Source organism: Channa argus, chromosome 11, assembly GCF_033026475.1.
Source record: "Channa argus isolate prfri chromosome 11, Channa argus male v1.0, whole genome shotgun sequence".
Lineage (NCBI taxonomy): Eukaryota > Metazoa > Chordata > Actinopteri > Anabantiformes > Channidae > Channa > Channa argus.
Window position 1 is genome coordinate 166,618 of NC_090207.1, and position 14,802 is coordinate 181,419.

The following is a 14,802-nucleotide window of genomic DNA, read 5'->3' on the forward strand; positions in this document are numbered from 1 at the left end:
CACTGATCAGCAAAAAAAGAGAGAAATAGGCGAGATGAGTTTGACAATGGGGGGCATACTGATTGCAAGAAAGCTCACCTTAGTTATATATAATAGAATATAGAATTGTGGTATAGCATAGTATAGTTACAATAATAATGCTTTTTCATATATGTTAAAAATTTTGTTTTTATGTTACATGAGATTGTCTGAGTATGACTCAGATATTCAAAGTTACAGGAACTGTTATGTTAATTGGCCAAACTGAAGTGTGTTGATTGGAATACAGTGCACAGTATATTTAATTAGAAATCAGCTAAAATACAGTGTTAAACGTGTTAACTGTGGCATTGCTGTAGAAATTAATTTTCAGAGGCATCATCTCATAGAAAATCATGCCTGTAACCATCATCCACCTTCCTTTGGTTGAAGGTATCACAGCTGTGTCATAACATTTTGTATTACAGATTAATCATTTGTGATTGTGTGACATCTTCAAAACCCAAGTGTGATTTCTTATTTTACTGAAGTGAAACACAACTGTACATAGAATTGCATTCTTAAATACAAAGACAATTAGAAAATAGACTTGCGAAAAGAGAACTATAACATTTTTTTTTGTGTGTGTGTGTCCTTTCAGCTTATCCCGTGAGTTCAGGGTCGCCACAGCGGATCATTGTCCGCATGTTGATTTGGCACAGTTTTTACGCCGGATGACCTTCCTAACTCAACCTTCCCCAATTTCTACCGGGCTTGGACCGGCACTGCACAGCTGGGGAGGGAATAAAAATACAAAAATAAATAAACAGAGATATTATAGCTAACAGGTTATATTTTGTGAGAGTATATAGTTTTCTGATTGTTACATTTATCTGTTGTTTTTAGATGCATTTTGAATTACTTTTTAAAGCAGGTGAATACTAGCTTACTTGTTGAGCATTTACATTTATGAATAAAAACAACTCAAAATAAAAACATTGACACCATAGAAAGTTTTGCAGGTCAGTCCAAAGTAGCAGTTCCAAAATAAATATGTTTACACAGGAATTACAAAAACACACAGTATATCAAATTTAACTTTAAATGTTTGTACATGTTTGCTGGATAGACCGTTTCCCAGACAGTTCGCAAACCGACATCCGTCCTCGTCCGCTTTTCAGCCCAGGCGCGGCACTTCCGGTAGTGACGTGATGACGCCAATGATGACGGGTTTATGTAAATGACGAAACCTCTTTCGGTGATTCGCGGGAAAAATAAAAAATGGCGACGGAGGGATTTTGAAGTTTAGCGCCACGAAACAGAAACCGAGGCAGAGACACCGAGGACACGGGGACACCGACTATCTGTGTGTGTTTCTCAGGAGAGCAGCACCGGTGGACCGGAGGACGGGTGGGAGTCACCGGATCAGAGAATGTAAGACAGTTCCGTGTTTTAACCCAGTTTTGCTCCGTTAAAGCAGTTAACATCTGTTTAACCCGGTTCAGACGACAGCAGTCTAGACACTAATATCAACACGAAAACAGTTTAAAGACCCATTAATTGTCTAGTGAACGGCAGGTTAACGGTAACGGTAACTGTTAGTTGACGTTCCCGCACAGTTACCGTCAGTCGTTACAGGTGTAACATCAAAGTTACGTTAGAATGTTGACAGCCTCTGTCACAGGTTAATTACATAGTTATCAAACGGTAACATATCCCGGGTTACTTATGTAACTATTTTCCGAGCTGGTCCGTTATTCTGTCCTTATGATGGGGTCAGTTAGTGGCTGAGTAGTTAAGGGTGGTTGGCCTGTGGTTAGCTAGTTAACGGTTTGGGATGGGAGGACTCTCTGCGCATGTTCCGACTTGTCAAAATCCCCCTTACAGTTCAGAAATGAATCAGAGCCACTACCTGACAATGACATCCCATCAACTGTCAAACGGTCTGTCTATCGGTCTCGCTGATGAGTTTTGTGACTGCCTGCCGCTCTATGGTACAGACAAACTGTCTTACTGGATGGCTGGACCTGACTATAAACAGACATAAATGTAAATATTTAGAACAAACTAGAATATGAATATGAGTTTATATTAAGAATTTTAAAGTACTATTGAACAGTAAAATGTTGGGCCTTTAGTTAAAGTTACAGTCTGCAAAATTCTTTCCATATATTTGAATAGAAATATGCTCCAACATCTACTATACTAGATGTATACTAATGTGGAGAGGTGCAGTGCAGTGTGCAGTGGAAGCCTCCTGTGACACAGACTCATTGAACACCACTGGCATAAGTGCAGAAATGTTCGCTTCCATTTTTATCCAGGCTCACCCTACTGACCAATCAGAGAAGTGTAATCAATTCTGCTTGATTGTTAGGGTTATTAGCTTCTTCTTTATTGTAATTTGATAACTACAGCTAACTGTAAGGATGTGTAGAGCAGTTGCAAAAGAAGGAGTAGATGAAATGGACAGAAAGAGGGGACAGATTCTGAGTGTCACATTAGCTTAAGTTGCACACAGTAGCTTTAAGTGCATGTACTAGAAAAAACACTGCACAAACTCAACTGGGTTGGCCTAGGTTTAGGTTCGGACAGAATCCATCCTCCCTCTTTCTGCTCTGGCAGCCCTGGTGGCTCCCCAAGGGAGGCCAGTGGCCGCCCATGCTTCCCCCTGGGGATGGGTTAAATTTAATTAAAACATGTATGGGGACTAAATGACAATAGAAGAGCTTCTTCATCTAAAAATGCGGCTCCATCCATACTCTACTCTCAGGATGTTTGATGACCTGATTGAAGCCTTCAGGGGTGTGGAACCTCAGGTGTCTCCTGGGAGCGGGGCATGTCGAAGAGGGCGGGTTCTCGAGGAGGATGACGGGTTGGAGTCCAGTCTGAGCGTGGGACAGTTTGTACTCTGTCATTGGTCAGATGGACTCTACTACCTGGGCAAGATACAGAGGGTAACACACACACGCACATACATGCACACGCACAGAAGCTGTGCTCTGATTTGTTATTGTAAATCTCTGTGTTCTGATTGGTGGACAGGTGAGCCCCCCTAGGCAGAGCTGCTTTGTTACATTTGAGGACAACTCCAAGTTCTGGGTCCTCTGGAAGGATATCCAACATGGTGAGACACAGACAAGTGAATGTCGAGAGAGAGAGATGGGTACCGAGAAGGACAGACAGGTGGAGAAATAGTCAGAAAGAGAGTCAAAGTGCCAACACATTAGGGGCCTAATCAGACAGGCTATTTTAAGTTTAGAAAATGAGAGGCACATCAAACTTTCTTTTTGTGGAAAATAAAGACGGCTAGTTAGCTCAAAATTAATATAAACATTTATATAAAAACGCTGGTGCTCTTCCATTCAGAGTTGAAACATGCAGCTTGTAGAGCAAATAAATCCAAGGTGTGCCGCAGCGCAAAAGCAGGGTGCAAACACTTAACCCTAGCTCGTATTGAGAATAATTACAAAAGATTGTTGTCTCTTCCTCCTATCACTCGCCATCTTTTGTTCAATCATGTTGCAGCTGGAGTACCAGGGGAGGAGCCCCACTGCTCCGTGTGCCACGGGGGGGAGCTGAACTGTGACAGCCAATCAAACCAAAACCAGATCCTTATCTGTGGGAAATGTGGCATCGGTGAGTGAGACAGGCAGAGAGGATGACAGGCCAATGAATGCACAAATGAAGTTCCTGCTGAGAAACTGCTGAGTCCACAGACAGGTTCAGGGTTAAGAACATGTTGTACAGACCGAATCTAGATCAGTTAATCCTATCCTATAGTTAACAATAGTTAGTAACACCTAGTTAATACCTAGTGTTACCTGGGGTTTGACCCTGAGAAGCTGCTTCCTGACTGTTGCAATTGGAGTTTTACAAGTATTACACTTGAATCAATTAATGTTTCTAGTCAGTAAACTTGAGTTAACTAGTTACTGACTGTAACCACTTCAGATAAACTCAGCAAAGTATCAATGTTTCTAGAACATTACAACCTGGAGCTTTTCTTTAAATTAATAATAATTATATCTGTCTAGGGTTGGGTATTAATTGAATTTCATCAATTTCAGTTAAGATTCTGGTACTGCTTATCCATTCCTATTCTTATTGGTTCTGTGTTTTGATTTCAAAACAGTTAAAATTAAAGTAGTCTAATGTTTAGATATCAAAATATCAATTATTTTATTGTTGTTCCTGTTTCTCATTCTGGTGTAGATTTGTTTATTATTGCCACTTAACTGGGTAGACCATAGGTGGCAATAGCGAGCAAATCTGCACCAGAACGAGGAAAAGATGATGCTGCACTAGGAAACAAAGTTGGAAAGGCCACACAAAGGTGAGCTTTTATATTACTGAAGTCTTTTCAAACATTGTTGTCTACATTTACAAGACAATGGCCTAAATAATTGTGAATTTGGGGTTAATTTTTTACACATATTACAGCTAAGCAGAGATTTTTAGCAATATTTTCAGTTAGATCGATTCTGGGCTGTCCCCTCTACAATGAAGAGACAGTCTTAAATAACAGTAGGAGACATAAAATACTTTCAAGTCTCTTAATGTGACCCTGTACTGATTTAAGTGTTTGATCAGGTTTAGTCTGCAACCAGATTTGCAGCTAATCCACCAAGCCTTCCACATGCATTGTGCTGTGTTTTGTTGTTGTCTTTTCTAATGTGAAGACACAGTTTTGACTTTTTACTGTGGTCACTTTTTGTGCTGTAGGTTGTAAAATTAGCCATGCATGCTAACTCGTATCTACAACTTAACATGCTGTAGTGTTGATGTGTGTTGTCATGTAAACTCCATTCATGCAGGAACTTGCACATATGTACATTTTGTTGTGTACCAAGAAGAAGAAACGAGAAGAACCAAAGTTCAATTCATGTCACGGGTACCCATGACTCAGCATTTTTTTTTACCCTCTTTAATTTGGAACAGATCTTCGATTCCCAACCCTATACCTGTCTGTCTCTCTGTCTGTCTGTCAGGTTTCCACCAGCAGTGCCATGTCCCCCCTGTTGAGGGCAGCAGCATCGGCCTCGGTCCATGGTTCTGTAGACGCTGTGTCTTTGCTCTGGCCGTCAGGGTAAATAACAGCCATGCTGATAACCTACCTGTCTGTCTGCCTGTTTTCATTAATTTTCAGTCTGAACTTTGTTGTTTATCACTTTCACTGATGGTGCTCAGCTGCTGCTGATGGAAGTTTTCCTGTAACTTTTATTGTGAAACAGCCACAGTAAATGTTTATAAACATTAAGCAGTTTATTAGGCACATTGTCTAAATCTGAGTTTGTGCTGCTGTTACCCTGAAGACTTTTTCCTGCACTTTACAGCCTTGTTCACATGAACAGGTTGTTTCTTTACTTGCAGGCTTCTGCTCCCTTAGGCAGTCACTGTATGGATTTTGGCCCGATCGGTTCATGTAGAATTCTCTGCCATGTACTGTATAAATGGAACCAGGTTTCTAATCAGCTTTCTCCAGCCACACATGCACAACAAAAGGCTGCAGACTAGGCAATGAAAGGCTAAATGAGGATGAGATCAAAGTGTGATTTATCATCATTAAATTAAAATTAAAATTAAAAAGTCATACTGAAAATGAAACTAACACCAAGTGCCTTGTATAACTCTCAATAAGTCGGTTTCCAAAACAGATTTTGTTTTCCCAGTTAATTAACGCATTGAACCAGCTGTGTCTTTCCCCTTTCTTCTGGGTGACACCTGGGTAGGTGTAATAAAAGTCTATTCTAGTCAAACATTTACCATGAGATGAGTTTAATATCCTATACAGATGTTATATTAATCGTGTCACATTTTTTCATGATGTCCTGTTTGGGGTAATGACTCAAGTTGTCAGGTTCTCTCTGATCCACTTACTACCCGTCATAGGAGATGGTCTGAATGTATCGCTGTTTGTCACTTTAAACCCTTTGATTCTACTGGTTCTGCTAGTTCATAGCAGCAGCGTAATATTTTCTGCTGCAGCTGCTGGGCTTCGCTTTTTTTACCAAAACATGTTTCCTCTAAAGTAGAAGTCATCAGTGTCTTCTCTGAAAATACTAACATCTGATTGGTTTGTTCCTGTGATGTGATTAACTAATGTAAGCTGACAGTCTTTAGCTGTCTCTTACCAACAGTTCTTGTACAGCACCAAACCTGGTTCACCTAAACTCTGTCTAACCCCCCACAGAAAGGGGGCGCCCTGAAGAAAGGCCCCATTGCCAAAGCTCTAGCAGCAATGAAGCTGGTCCTACCATATGAGCTGGACTCTTTGGACTGGGATTCCCAGCACCGGACCAATCAGCAGCAGTGTTACTGCTACTGTGGAGGCCCTGGAGAGTAAGACAGACCAATCACAGACAGTCTCTTGCTGTGACATAATCCAGATCTGCAGCATTACCTGACATGTCCCTGTTTGTGCAGATGGTACCTAAAGATGCTGCAGTGTTTCAGGTGTCAACAGTGGTTCCATGAAGCCTGTACACAGTGTCTGCAAGAGTCCATGATGTTTGGAGACAGGTACCAGCTTCTTCTCTCCTCTTGCTTTTTCCTCTTCTTTACTCCTGTTTGCTCCTGTTTACTGTAAGGAGTGTCTGCAGTAGTCCATGATGTCTGGAGACGGGTAAAACCTCGTCCTCCTCCTTTACACATGTAAACTCCCCTTTGCTCCATTTCAGGTTCTACCTGTTCTTGTGCTCCGTCTGTAATAAAGGATCTGAGTGCGTGCGGCGCCTCAGTCTCAGGTGGGTTGACCTGGTCCATCTTGTCCTCTACAACCTGTCTGTCAGCAGCAAGAAGAAATACTTTGAGCTAGATGAGATTCTCGCCTTTGTCTCTGCAAACTGGGACCATCTGCAGCTTGGAAAGGTACTAGAACCATATCTGGACCAAGTTTTAGAAAATTACTTAACCAAAATTATTGTAAAGATTCCTAACTCAGAAGCAGATCTTTAGGGAAACATAATCAGATTTGAGCCGTTTGTTGGTGTTTAAAAGAGATTTTTGTTCTCTGTGGAACCTAAAAACCTCCACAACAAGCTGTAGACTTTACTTACTTTAAATTATCTTCATAATGAAATGATCCAAACCATTTTGTCACACATCACATTAACCCTGGCTCACACTTAATGGCTTTACAGCAGATTATAAATTTGATTTGTTAGCGATGAATGTTTGGACCCAGTTTGTCCAACTTGGTTCCAGTCTTGCCTAGTTGGTGCTGAACTTCAGCAGAGAAAATGGTTAAGTGTGTGCTGTGTAAACAAGCAGTCTTCAGACTAAACATGATTTTAACACGAACAAGTTTAAAATTTACAACCAGTATCAACAACCCATGACACGACAGCTTTACCTACAGCTTATGTAGGCTCTATAATGTTCATTGTCCTTGCCTTTACACAAAGGATCTCACAACCTTCTTTTGTTCGCCTATGTGGAAATTTTCAAGCTAAAAATGGAAAGCCAACATAATTGTTTTAACACAGGATCCTTACAGACTTTTATGCTCGTGGAATTTGCAGGTGTTCCTGTCTCCAAAACTTCCAGTCGTTAAGTGTAATGCCTAGAGATTTTCTTCTAGTTACACAAAGTCATATTCTGTGTTTCATCACTTCAGTTGCCTCATTTGCATCATGGAAAAGAATGACCTACAACAAACTGAACAGTGGTCCTGTTCAGAACCTGGGTTAAGCTTGAGCTGAAGCTTTGTATATGTCAGGATGAAACATGTTCTTATTTAAACATGTGTGTCTGTCGTGCAGCTGTCTAACACTCCTCAAGCAGAGAGAGGACAGCACCTGCTGGATGCACTTAACAAATACAAGAGCAAGTGAGAATCCACACACACACACACACACACACACACACACACACACACACACACACACACACACACACACACACACACAGACAGATCCTTTTCTGTGTATCTAAAACAGTCCACTTGCTGTCATCTGATCAGCTGATGTTCTCTCTGAGCTCAGGTTTCTCTGTGGGAAGGAGATAAAAAAGAGGAAATGCATTTTTCGTCTGAGGACCAGAGTCCCCCCTAACCCTCCCTCCAAGCTTTTTCCTGAACGTGCTCAGAATGATGGTGTACGTGGCCGTAAGAAGGGAGTAGCCAGAAACAGGTGGGTGCCAGATTGAGTGACAGGTTACGTGACTGTCTGTGTGTGTGTGTGTGTGTGTTAACGTGAAGCTGTTTGTTTTCAGTGCTGCAGCAGAGAGGAAGAAGAGGAAGTCCAAGTGGCTTCTTGAAGATGCCATTCCCACCGTGAGTCCCTTTATTCTTTGACTTGGAAAAATACTGCAGGAATTTACTGACCCTTAATATTCCAGAACCTGAACACACGCAAACATGCTTGATCATTCTCTTTGTGTTCCTCACTAGTTGTGTCTCTGTCAGTTGGACATAGGACTAACAAGGTCAAGGCTCTAATAACTTTATTTTTCAGTGTTCTGCAACTGTCCTTTAGTCTACTTTTAACTTTTAACTCACAGACTTAGCAGCCATGGTCCCAAATTAGATAACATGCAAGTAACTCACCCTCAAAGTTACTCCTTGTGCTTGTTTGAATTAAACTTAGAACTATCATCAGTTTTTCTTACTAAAACCAGCTTCCTTTAGTCATTACCCCAAAATTGTATCCTAATGTTTGGTCTCTTCTCTTCGGCTCTCTTTTAGTTAAACGCTTCATTGTGCCTTAAAATAACCCACTTAACTGCTGTAACCTGGTTCTGTAGCTACATATGCAAAGCTGGAGTGTTAGCTATATAAGCAAGGGAATAACATATGGTGAAACTAGCTACAGTAGCACCTGATATCAGGAATCATTCATTAGCTGGCAACTGGATGTCATGAAACTTCTCACTTCGTGAAGAAGGATTTACTGCAGGACTGCTGGATTAGTCATGACTAAGTTTGAGCTTTTTAAATGTAAAACTAAATAGAAAGTCATTAATCCATATCCTCAACAGCAAAGTCACCACAGACACTAAATAATCTCAGTCATCTAATTAAATTGAAACTCTGTGAAGTTTAAGAAGAATTTACATGAAATCGTTCACTATCCTCTGTCTGCTGCTGAGAGGGAACTGTAGCTGACAGCTACAGCTGCTTTAAGGTCATGCCTAGTTTGGGACTGACTGTCTCAGTGTCCACCTTTTGGCACATCAGTTTGAAGAATTAAGTGCAGCACATACAGCTTCTTATACTGTAACTTCACACTTTATGTGGATGTAAGCTAACGTGTTCTTACGAGCTAGCGATTAACCAACACACTTGTAGTGAACACATGAGTGTGGATAGGAGATCTGGGGCAGAGCTGAAATTAATTTTATTTGCATTTATGATTTTTTAAGTCTTTTGATAATTTACTCTTATTGGCGACAGAGTGTTTTTCTCAAAGGTGCTTAAATGATCCCTGATGCTGTCCTGTGTCATAAACCACCCATTCTAAGGCAAATTTATCCCACTAGAAGTTGTCACAGCAGCAGGCAGGAAATGGTGGAGACACTTTTTTGGTTCTGGGTCAGTGAGTTCCTCTAGTGATGCATCAGATCCTAAGCCATCACCAAATATTGGTTCTGTCTCTGTGTAGAATGACTTGTCTTGCACTTGGTCATCCAACCATCACATGGCCAACATCTTCGACTTTACACTGGATGAGCTGCAGAGTCTCAAGAGGTCAGACACCCATCAATTCCTTATAATCACCAATATGATAAGCAATATTTACACCCTCTGACCCTTCTTAGCAGCTCCAGTAGGACTGTCAGTATTGATCAGGACTCCACTGATGCCTCCACCTCAGGTTCTGCAACAACCAGCGCCTCCTACCACTTCAGGTAACCCCCACTAACTGGTCAAGTAATGTTAACTTACCCATGCTCCATTACTGACCAGGGTTCCAGGTGACTTTTTCCACTAATAGCAGTGTTTCTTCTTAGTGGAATAATTTTGTAAGGGTAGTACAATGTGTACTGTGTATATAGTAGCAGCAAAGATCAAACTTTGACTAAAGTATTTACACATGAACACATCAACAACTCACTTCTATCCCATCTTTGATTTTACAAACAGCAAAGATGCTTTCCCCACAGCTTTGCAAAGACCAGACAGTTGATACAAGCCAGTTTAATTTTGGCCTGTCATCCGCCACAGCTAATCTGACCTAATGTTTGCACTGCAAACTGTTTATGTTCTGACTACAATTTCAGAACTCTTTCTGTGATGTAATGTTTGCTCAGGCATTATAGTTCCCTATTAACCTTAACTGCCACTGGGAACTTGTAAATAAACCGCAGTCCCAGTTCATTTGTAGGAGAGGAAGTTAACAATACCCTTGCATTTCTTTTTCACGATTACGGTCTTTTTTTGTGTCTCACTTAATATGTGATGGGAATTCAAATATGGGGTCATATTTGGACGTCGCAGTGGTGCGCCTAGCTATAGAATTTAGCCACACCATCACCAACTCGTTGCAAACTGTGAATTACTGGTTGCAGTCTGGAGCCCTGCTGCTGATGTGTTCAACATTCATGTTCTATTCCCTCCCATCAAAGAAACAGATATTGTTTTAATCTGTTGTTTTAAACTTATTTATTAGTATATGTTGGAGCTTTTGGTTTGTAGATTTTTCAGCTGCACTGTGACATGTTTTTTTTTTTTCTCATATTAGTGATAAAGCACAAGTTCTTCCACACACAGCTTGTTTTCTTTCTGTTAACCATTTTGGGTTTTTTGTTTCAGTCTTTTTACAGTCATTTAAAATGTTCATTCATGAATCAGTTAATTATAAAATCTTGATGCAAAAACACTGACAAAGTTAACCTCTGACCTTTGTTTCCTCAGAAGAAAGGTGGGCAGCAGGAAGAGAAAGTTGCCTAGCAACAGCTACAGCCAGTGGACCAATCGCAGTGAAGCAGGGGAGGATGTTGGAGGAGAGGAGCTCTCTGAGGTCCTGGAGAACCAGGAACCTACAAATCACCTATCATCAGACCCCTCCCACTTCCTGTCAGACCCCTCCCACTTGCATTCCTCCATCTCTTCATATTTTGGTGTGGCGGGAAGGCTGACCAATGGGGAGCGGTACCAGGTGTTGGCTCGACGAGTCACTCCTCAGGGCACGGTCCAGTACCTACTGGAGTGGGAGGGCACCACACCTTATTAGCTTATTAGATTTTAATGAGAAGCTTTGTTTCTGGTTCCTCCATGAGCTGACATCTGATTGTTTAAAACCCACTCACCTGAATATCACCTGACAACACTTGGTGTTTGTCACACCAATAGTTATAATGTTTTACCTTTTATATTTTACAGTTTTAGTTATGAACACCAGTTGTCACCTTCTCTGTTTAATTTAGACTGTCCAACCTGTATCATCTGGTTTCAGGTGAGTTTGGAGGAATCAAGGACCACAGCTGATCCAGTCAAACCAATTTTTAGTCTAAATGCAGCCAAAGACATTCACAGTTTTATGAATATTTAGCTTTCTGTTGTGACAGTAGAAGGACTCTCTTCTTTTCTTTCTCTGTGATGTTAAGCTGTCAGAGGCTCCTGTACTTTCCTGTAGTATCCCCAGCTGTCAAACAGCACTCTGTCCTTGTGAGTTGGTCATGCAAGCATTTCATTTAAAGCCGACTGAGGCTTTAAACGAAGTGCTCATTCCTAACCTGTTCAGTCTGTAATGTCACCACAACTCTGTGTTGATCTCACTGAGTGGGTGTGGTCAGCTGAGACCAGGGGCCTCATTTATAAAACTATCTCAAATCCATACCAAAATGTATTTACAGAAAAGGCATACACAACAAAAGATCAGACAAACTCAATGAGAGACTGACACAGCAGTAGCTGTTAATGCAACATACAAGACCATCTCCAGATTACATTAAGTGGAGGCCAAGGGCCTAAATGCTTTGTTGCTCACTGTCAGTGTGTGGACCTGCTGGTGGAGGCCTGACACCAATGTTTATTGCTCACTGATTTCCACAATGTTTGTCACATTTCTTTATTGGTCTGATGTAAAGTGAAATTAAACCGGTCAGAAGGATATAAATATTTCAAGTCCGGTTTTGTGGTTACACAACGGTTAGAGATGAGGCCCCTGAGCACTGTCTGATGTGAACCAGTGTTCCACTGAGATTTGAGTTTTTGTGTCTGAACACAGCAGGAGCCCAAACCTGATTCTTCATCTGGTCTGAACTCGGATGTCCTCTGCAAATCCTCAAGCTGAGTTCAAACGTCATGATAATGTGAGACAGAACAGTGTTAGTGTTCCAGCCAGAACCAGACTTGCCTGACACAACCACTGAGGTCCAAACTTTTACTGTTCACAAACCAAATTCTATTCAAAACTACAACAATATTATTTCTTTCATTTAAATGTTCGGTTTGATTTTCTGTAAATTAAATTCCTATAGTAATAAGTAATGTTCATATGGGGTAGAAAGTAACCACATTTACTTAAGTAGAGTTTGAGGTATTTATATTCAACTGAATATTTCCCTTTTCAAATACATTATAAACATTACACTTTTTTAGTGAATTTGAGAGAGACCCAGTAGTACGTAAATTAATTCATGTAATTATTACAATCTGTAAACATCAGAACTGTGTACAAGGTCATTATAATCAGCTTAATCATTACCAGCACCAACATTAACATGACAGCTTCAGTGTTTATAATCCAATAATATCATATTCGTGATGGGGAAATAAACTGCTTTTCCTTTTGGTACTTTAGTTAGTTTCAGAAATCATACTTTTACATTTGGAATGCAAGACTTTTCTATACTTTTACTGTAGTAAATGATCAGAGTGCTCCACTTCCTGCAAAATGCTTCTACACTGATCTTTGTGTTTTTCTGCCTAAAAACATTTTAACACTTTTCAACCTGAAACCAATAAATGGAAGTGAGGTTTCAGCAAATACAAATGTTTCATTTCAGGTATTTAAAACTCTTGCTCAGGTAAAAGTACAAACACAACACAGAAGAAATATTCTACTACAATTAAAATTACTAAAGTATCACCAAGAAAAGGTGCTTGGTAGACTCTTTACTAGACTGCAAAGTAATGAGGAAAGCTGATAAACCTGGATTAACATTATTTTTTAGATTTAATAAGCAGTTTTAATGTCATGCTCTTTCATTATAATGTTTTAAAATTGCTGCAGCTGTCAGAATAATGTAGTTGAGTAAAATTCTGAAATGTAATCGTGATAAACCTGTGGGAACGGAGAACAGGTTTATGGGTCACAAGAGGAACCAGTAAACAGAAACTATTAATCCCAGTGGAAAACAATCCTTGTTGCACTATCACTATCTATGCAAACATCAGACTCACCAAACCAACAATCAGTGTTCACAGGTAAAAGTTTTAGCTCAAAGCTAGAAGATCCCATTGGTTTCATTGATGAATGCTAACAGTCTCTGAGATGTTAAATTGGCACTCTGTCACTTTAAATTGCCTCCAGTAACCCTACTCCAGACACTCCATCCACCATTGGTCAGTTGATGGTTGTTTTGATCATGTGACTGTTAGCCCTTTTTTTCTGTCCAGCTGGCCAATCAGCTGCCAGCTTTCTCTGGAATAAAAAAGGAAAGATCTTTGATCTCTGTGTGTGTGGCTCTTTGTGAGGATTGATTTGAGTTTTTACCAGCAATGTGAGGACATGATCAGACTAACTTGATGTGTAGTTCCCTGCAGCATAAAATTTTAAAACCTGACCCTAAACGTTTAAAAGTCAGAGACAGTGAAATAAAGCTTTAATGGGTAGGATTAATTAGAAATATCATAAGATATAAACAGACCCTGCACACTGTGTACATTTCTAATGTTGTGGGGCCTTGTCTTCTCTACCTGATGGTCCAGCTGAGTTTAAGGGTTCCAGTTGGGTCAGGTTTAGGTTTGGGTTCAGGGGTGAGGACATGTCCTTACAGCTGTAGAGAGACCAGTGAGTGTGTTACAGGTGATTATCAGTTAAGACCATTAAGGTTTTAAAGGACGTGAAGAAGAACAACACATGAGGAGTCAGTCACACAGTTCAGGTGTGTCTATGTTGTCCTGAGAGTCCTGCACATAGACAGGTTTTAAGATAGACAGGTGAAGATATCTCACTGTGACAAGTGACCAACAGGTAAGGAGACACTGCATCTTCTTTATCCACCTGTCTGTAAGTTTACCTGTCTCTTTATCTGTAACTACCTGCCCGTGTGTTCTTGTCCTTACCTGTTTGATACCTGTCTTTCTGATTTCCCAGCCACTGGACTGTGAACTTGTATCAGTTTACTTAACCTGTCCCCTCATCTCTTATCATTTGTCCTTCCACCCGTGTCAGGTGTGTTTGTAGTTTTCAGAAACAGAAAGGTATATTACCCAGAATGCTGTTATTTGTTCTACAAAGGATCCTATAGCCATGGAGGAGCTGGTGAAGCACCTGTCCAGGTGTCAGCACCTGGGCTGGATGAATGTGATTGGTGAGTTCACTTCCTGGTGCATTGGTGGTATCCATGATGCTGCCAGTTACTGCAAAGATAAACCTAAATAACCAAAAAACGAACATACAAAAGCACATACAGAGGATTTAGAACATGTAAGTATTGAGAACACAAACTGATTTCTGCTTAAACACTAAAATAAAATTCTGTGGTCATAGCCAACACATTATTTTTAAATTCCATTTCCTCACCCACTGTTAGACAATCAAAAATATAAAAACAAAATATTGAATTTTATGACTAATATTCTGTCACTTCAGCAAAATGTCATCATACAGGATAATGTAAATGTGCAGATGTTGTGATGCTGTCACAGAGCTGAAGCGAGCCTCTATCCACTGG

General features: G+C 40.4%; 1 protein-coding gene across 4 annotated transcripts; it reads left to right on the forward strand.

The window, feature by feature from the left end:
• Positions 1-1,226: 1,226 nt before the first annotated feature.
• On the forward strand, positions 1,227-13,572 carry phf19 (PHD finger protein 19). 4 transcript variants are annotated; one of them, XM_067522032.1, is made up of 14 exons: positions 1,227-1,392; positions 2,732-2,915; positions 3,004-3,085; positions 3,487-3,597; positions 4,950-5,047; positions 6,152-6,300; positions 6,385-6,480; positions 6,639-6,828; positions 7,722-7,789; positions 7,944-8,090; positions 8,173-8,233; positions 9,561-9,646; positions 9,718-9,807; positions 10,817-13,572. In XM_067522032.1, coding segments are annotated over exons 1-14 (1,680 nt in total). In that variant the 5' UTR covers positions 1,227-1,390; the 3' UTR covers positions 11,133-13,572. The 4 variants fall into 4 exon arrangements, with proteins under 4 accessions (XP_067378133.1, XP_067378134.1, XP_067378131.1 ...); XM_067522033.1 differs by having other exon boundaries at positions 9,721-9,807; XM_067522030.1 differs by having other exon boundaries at positions 1,228-1,392; positions 10,814-13,572.
• Positions 13,573-14,802: the final 1,230 nt, after the last annotated feature.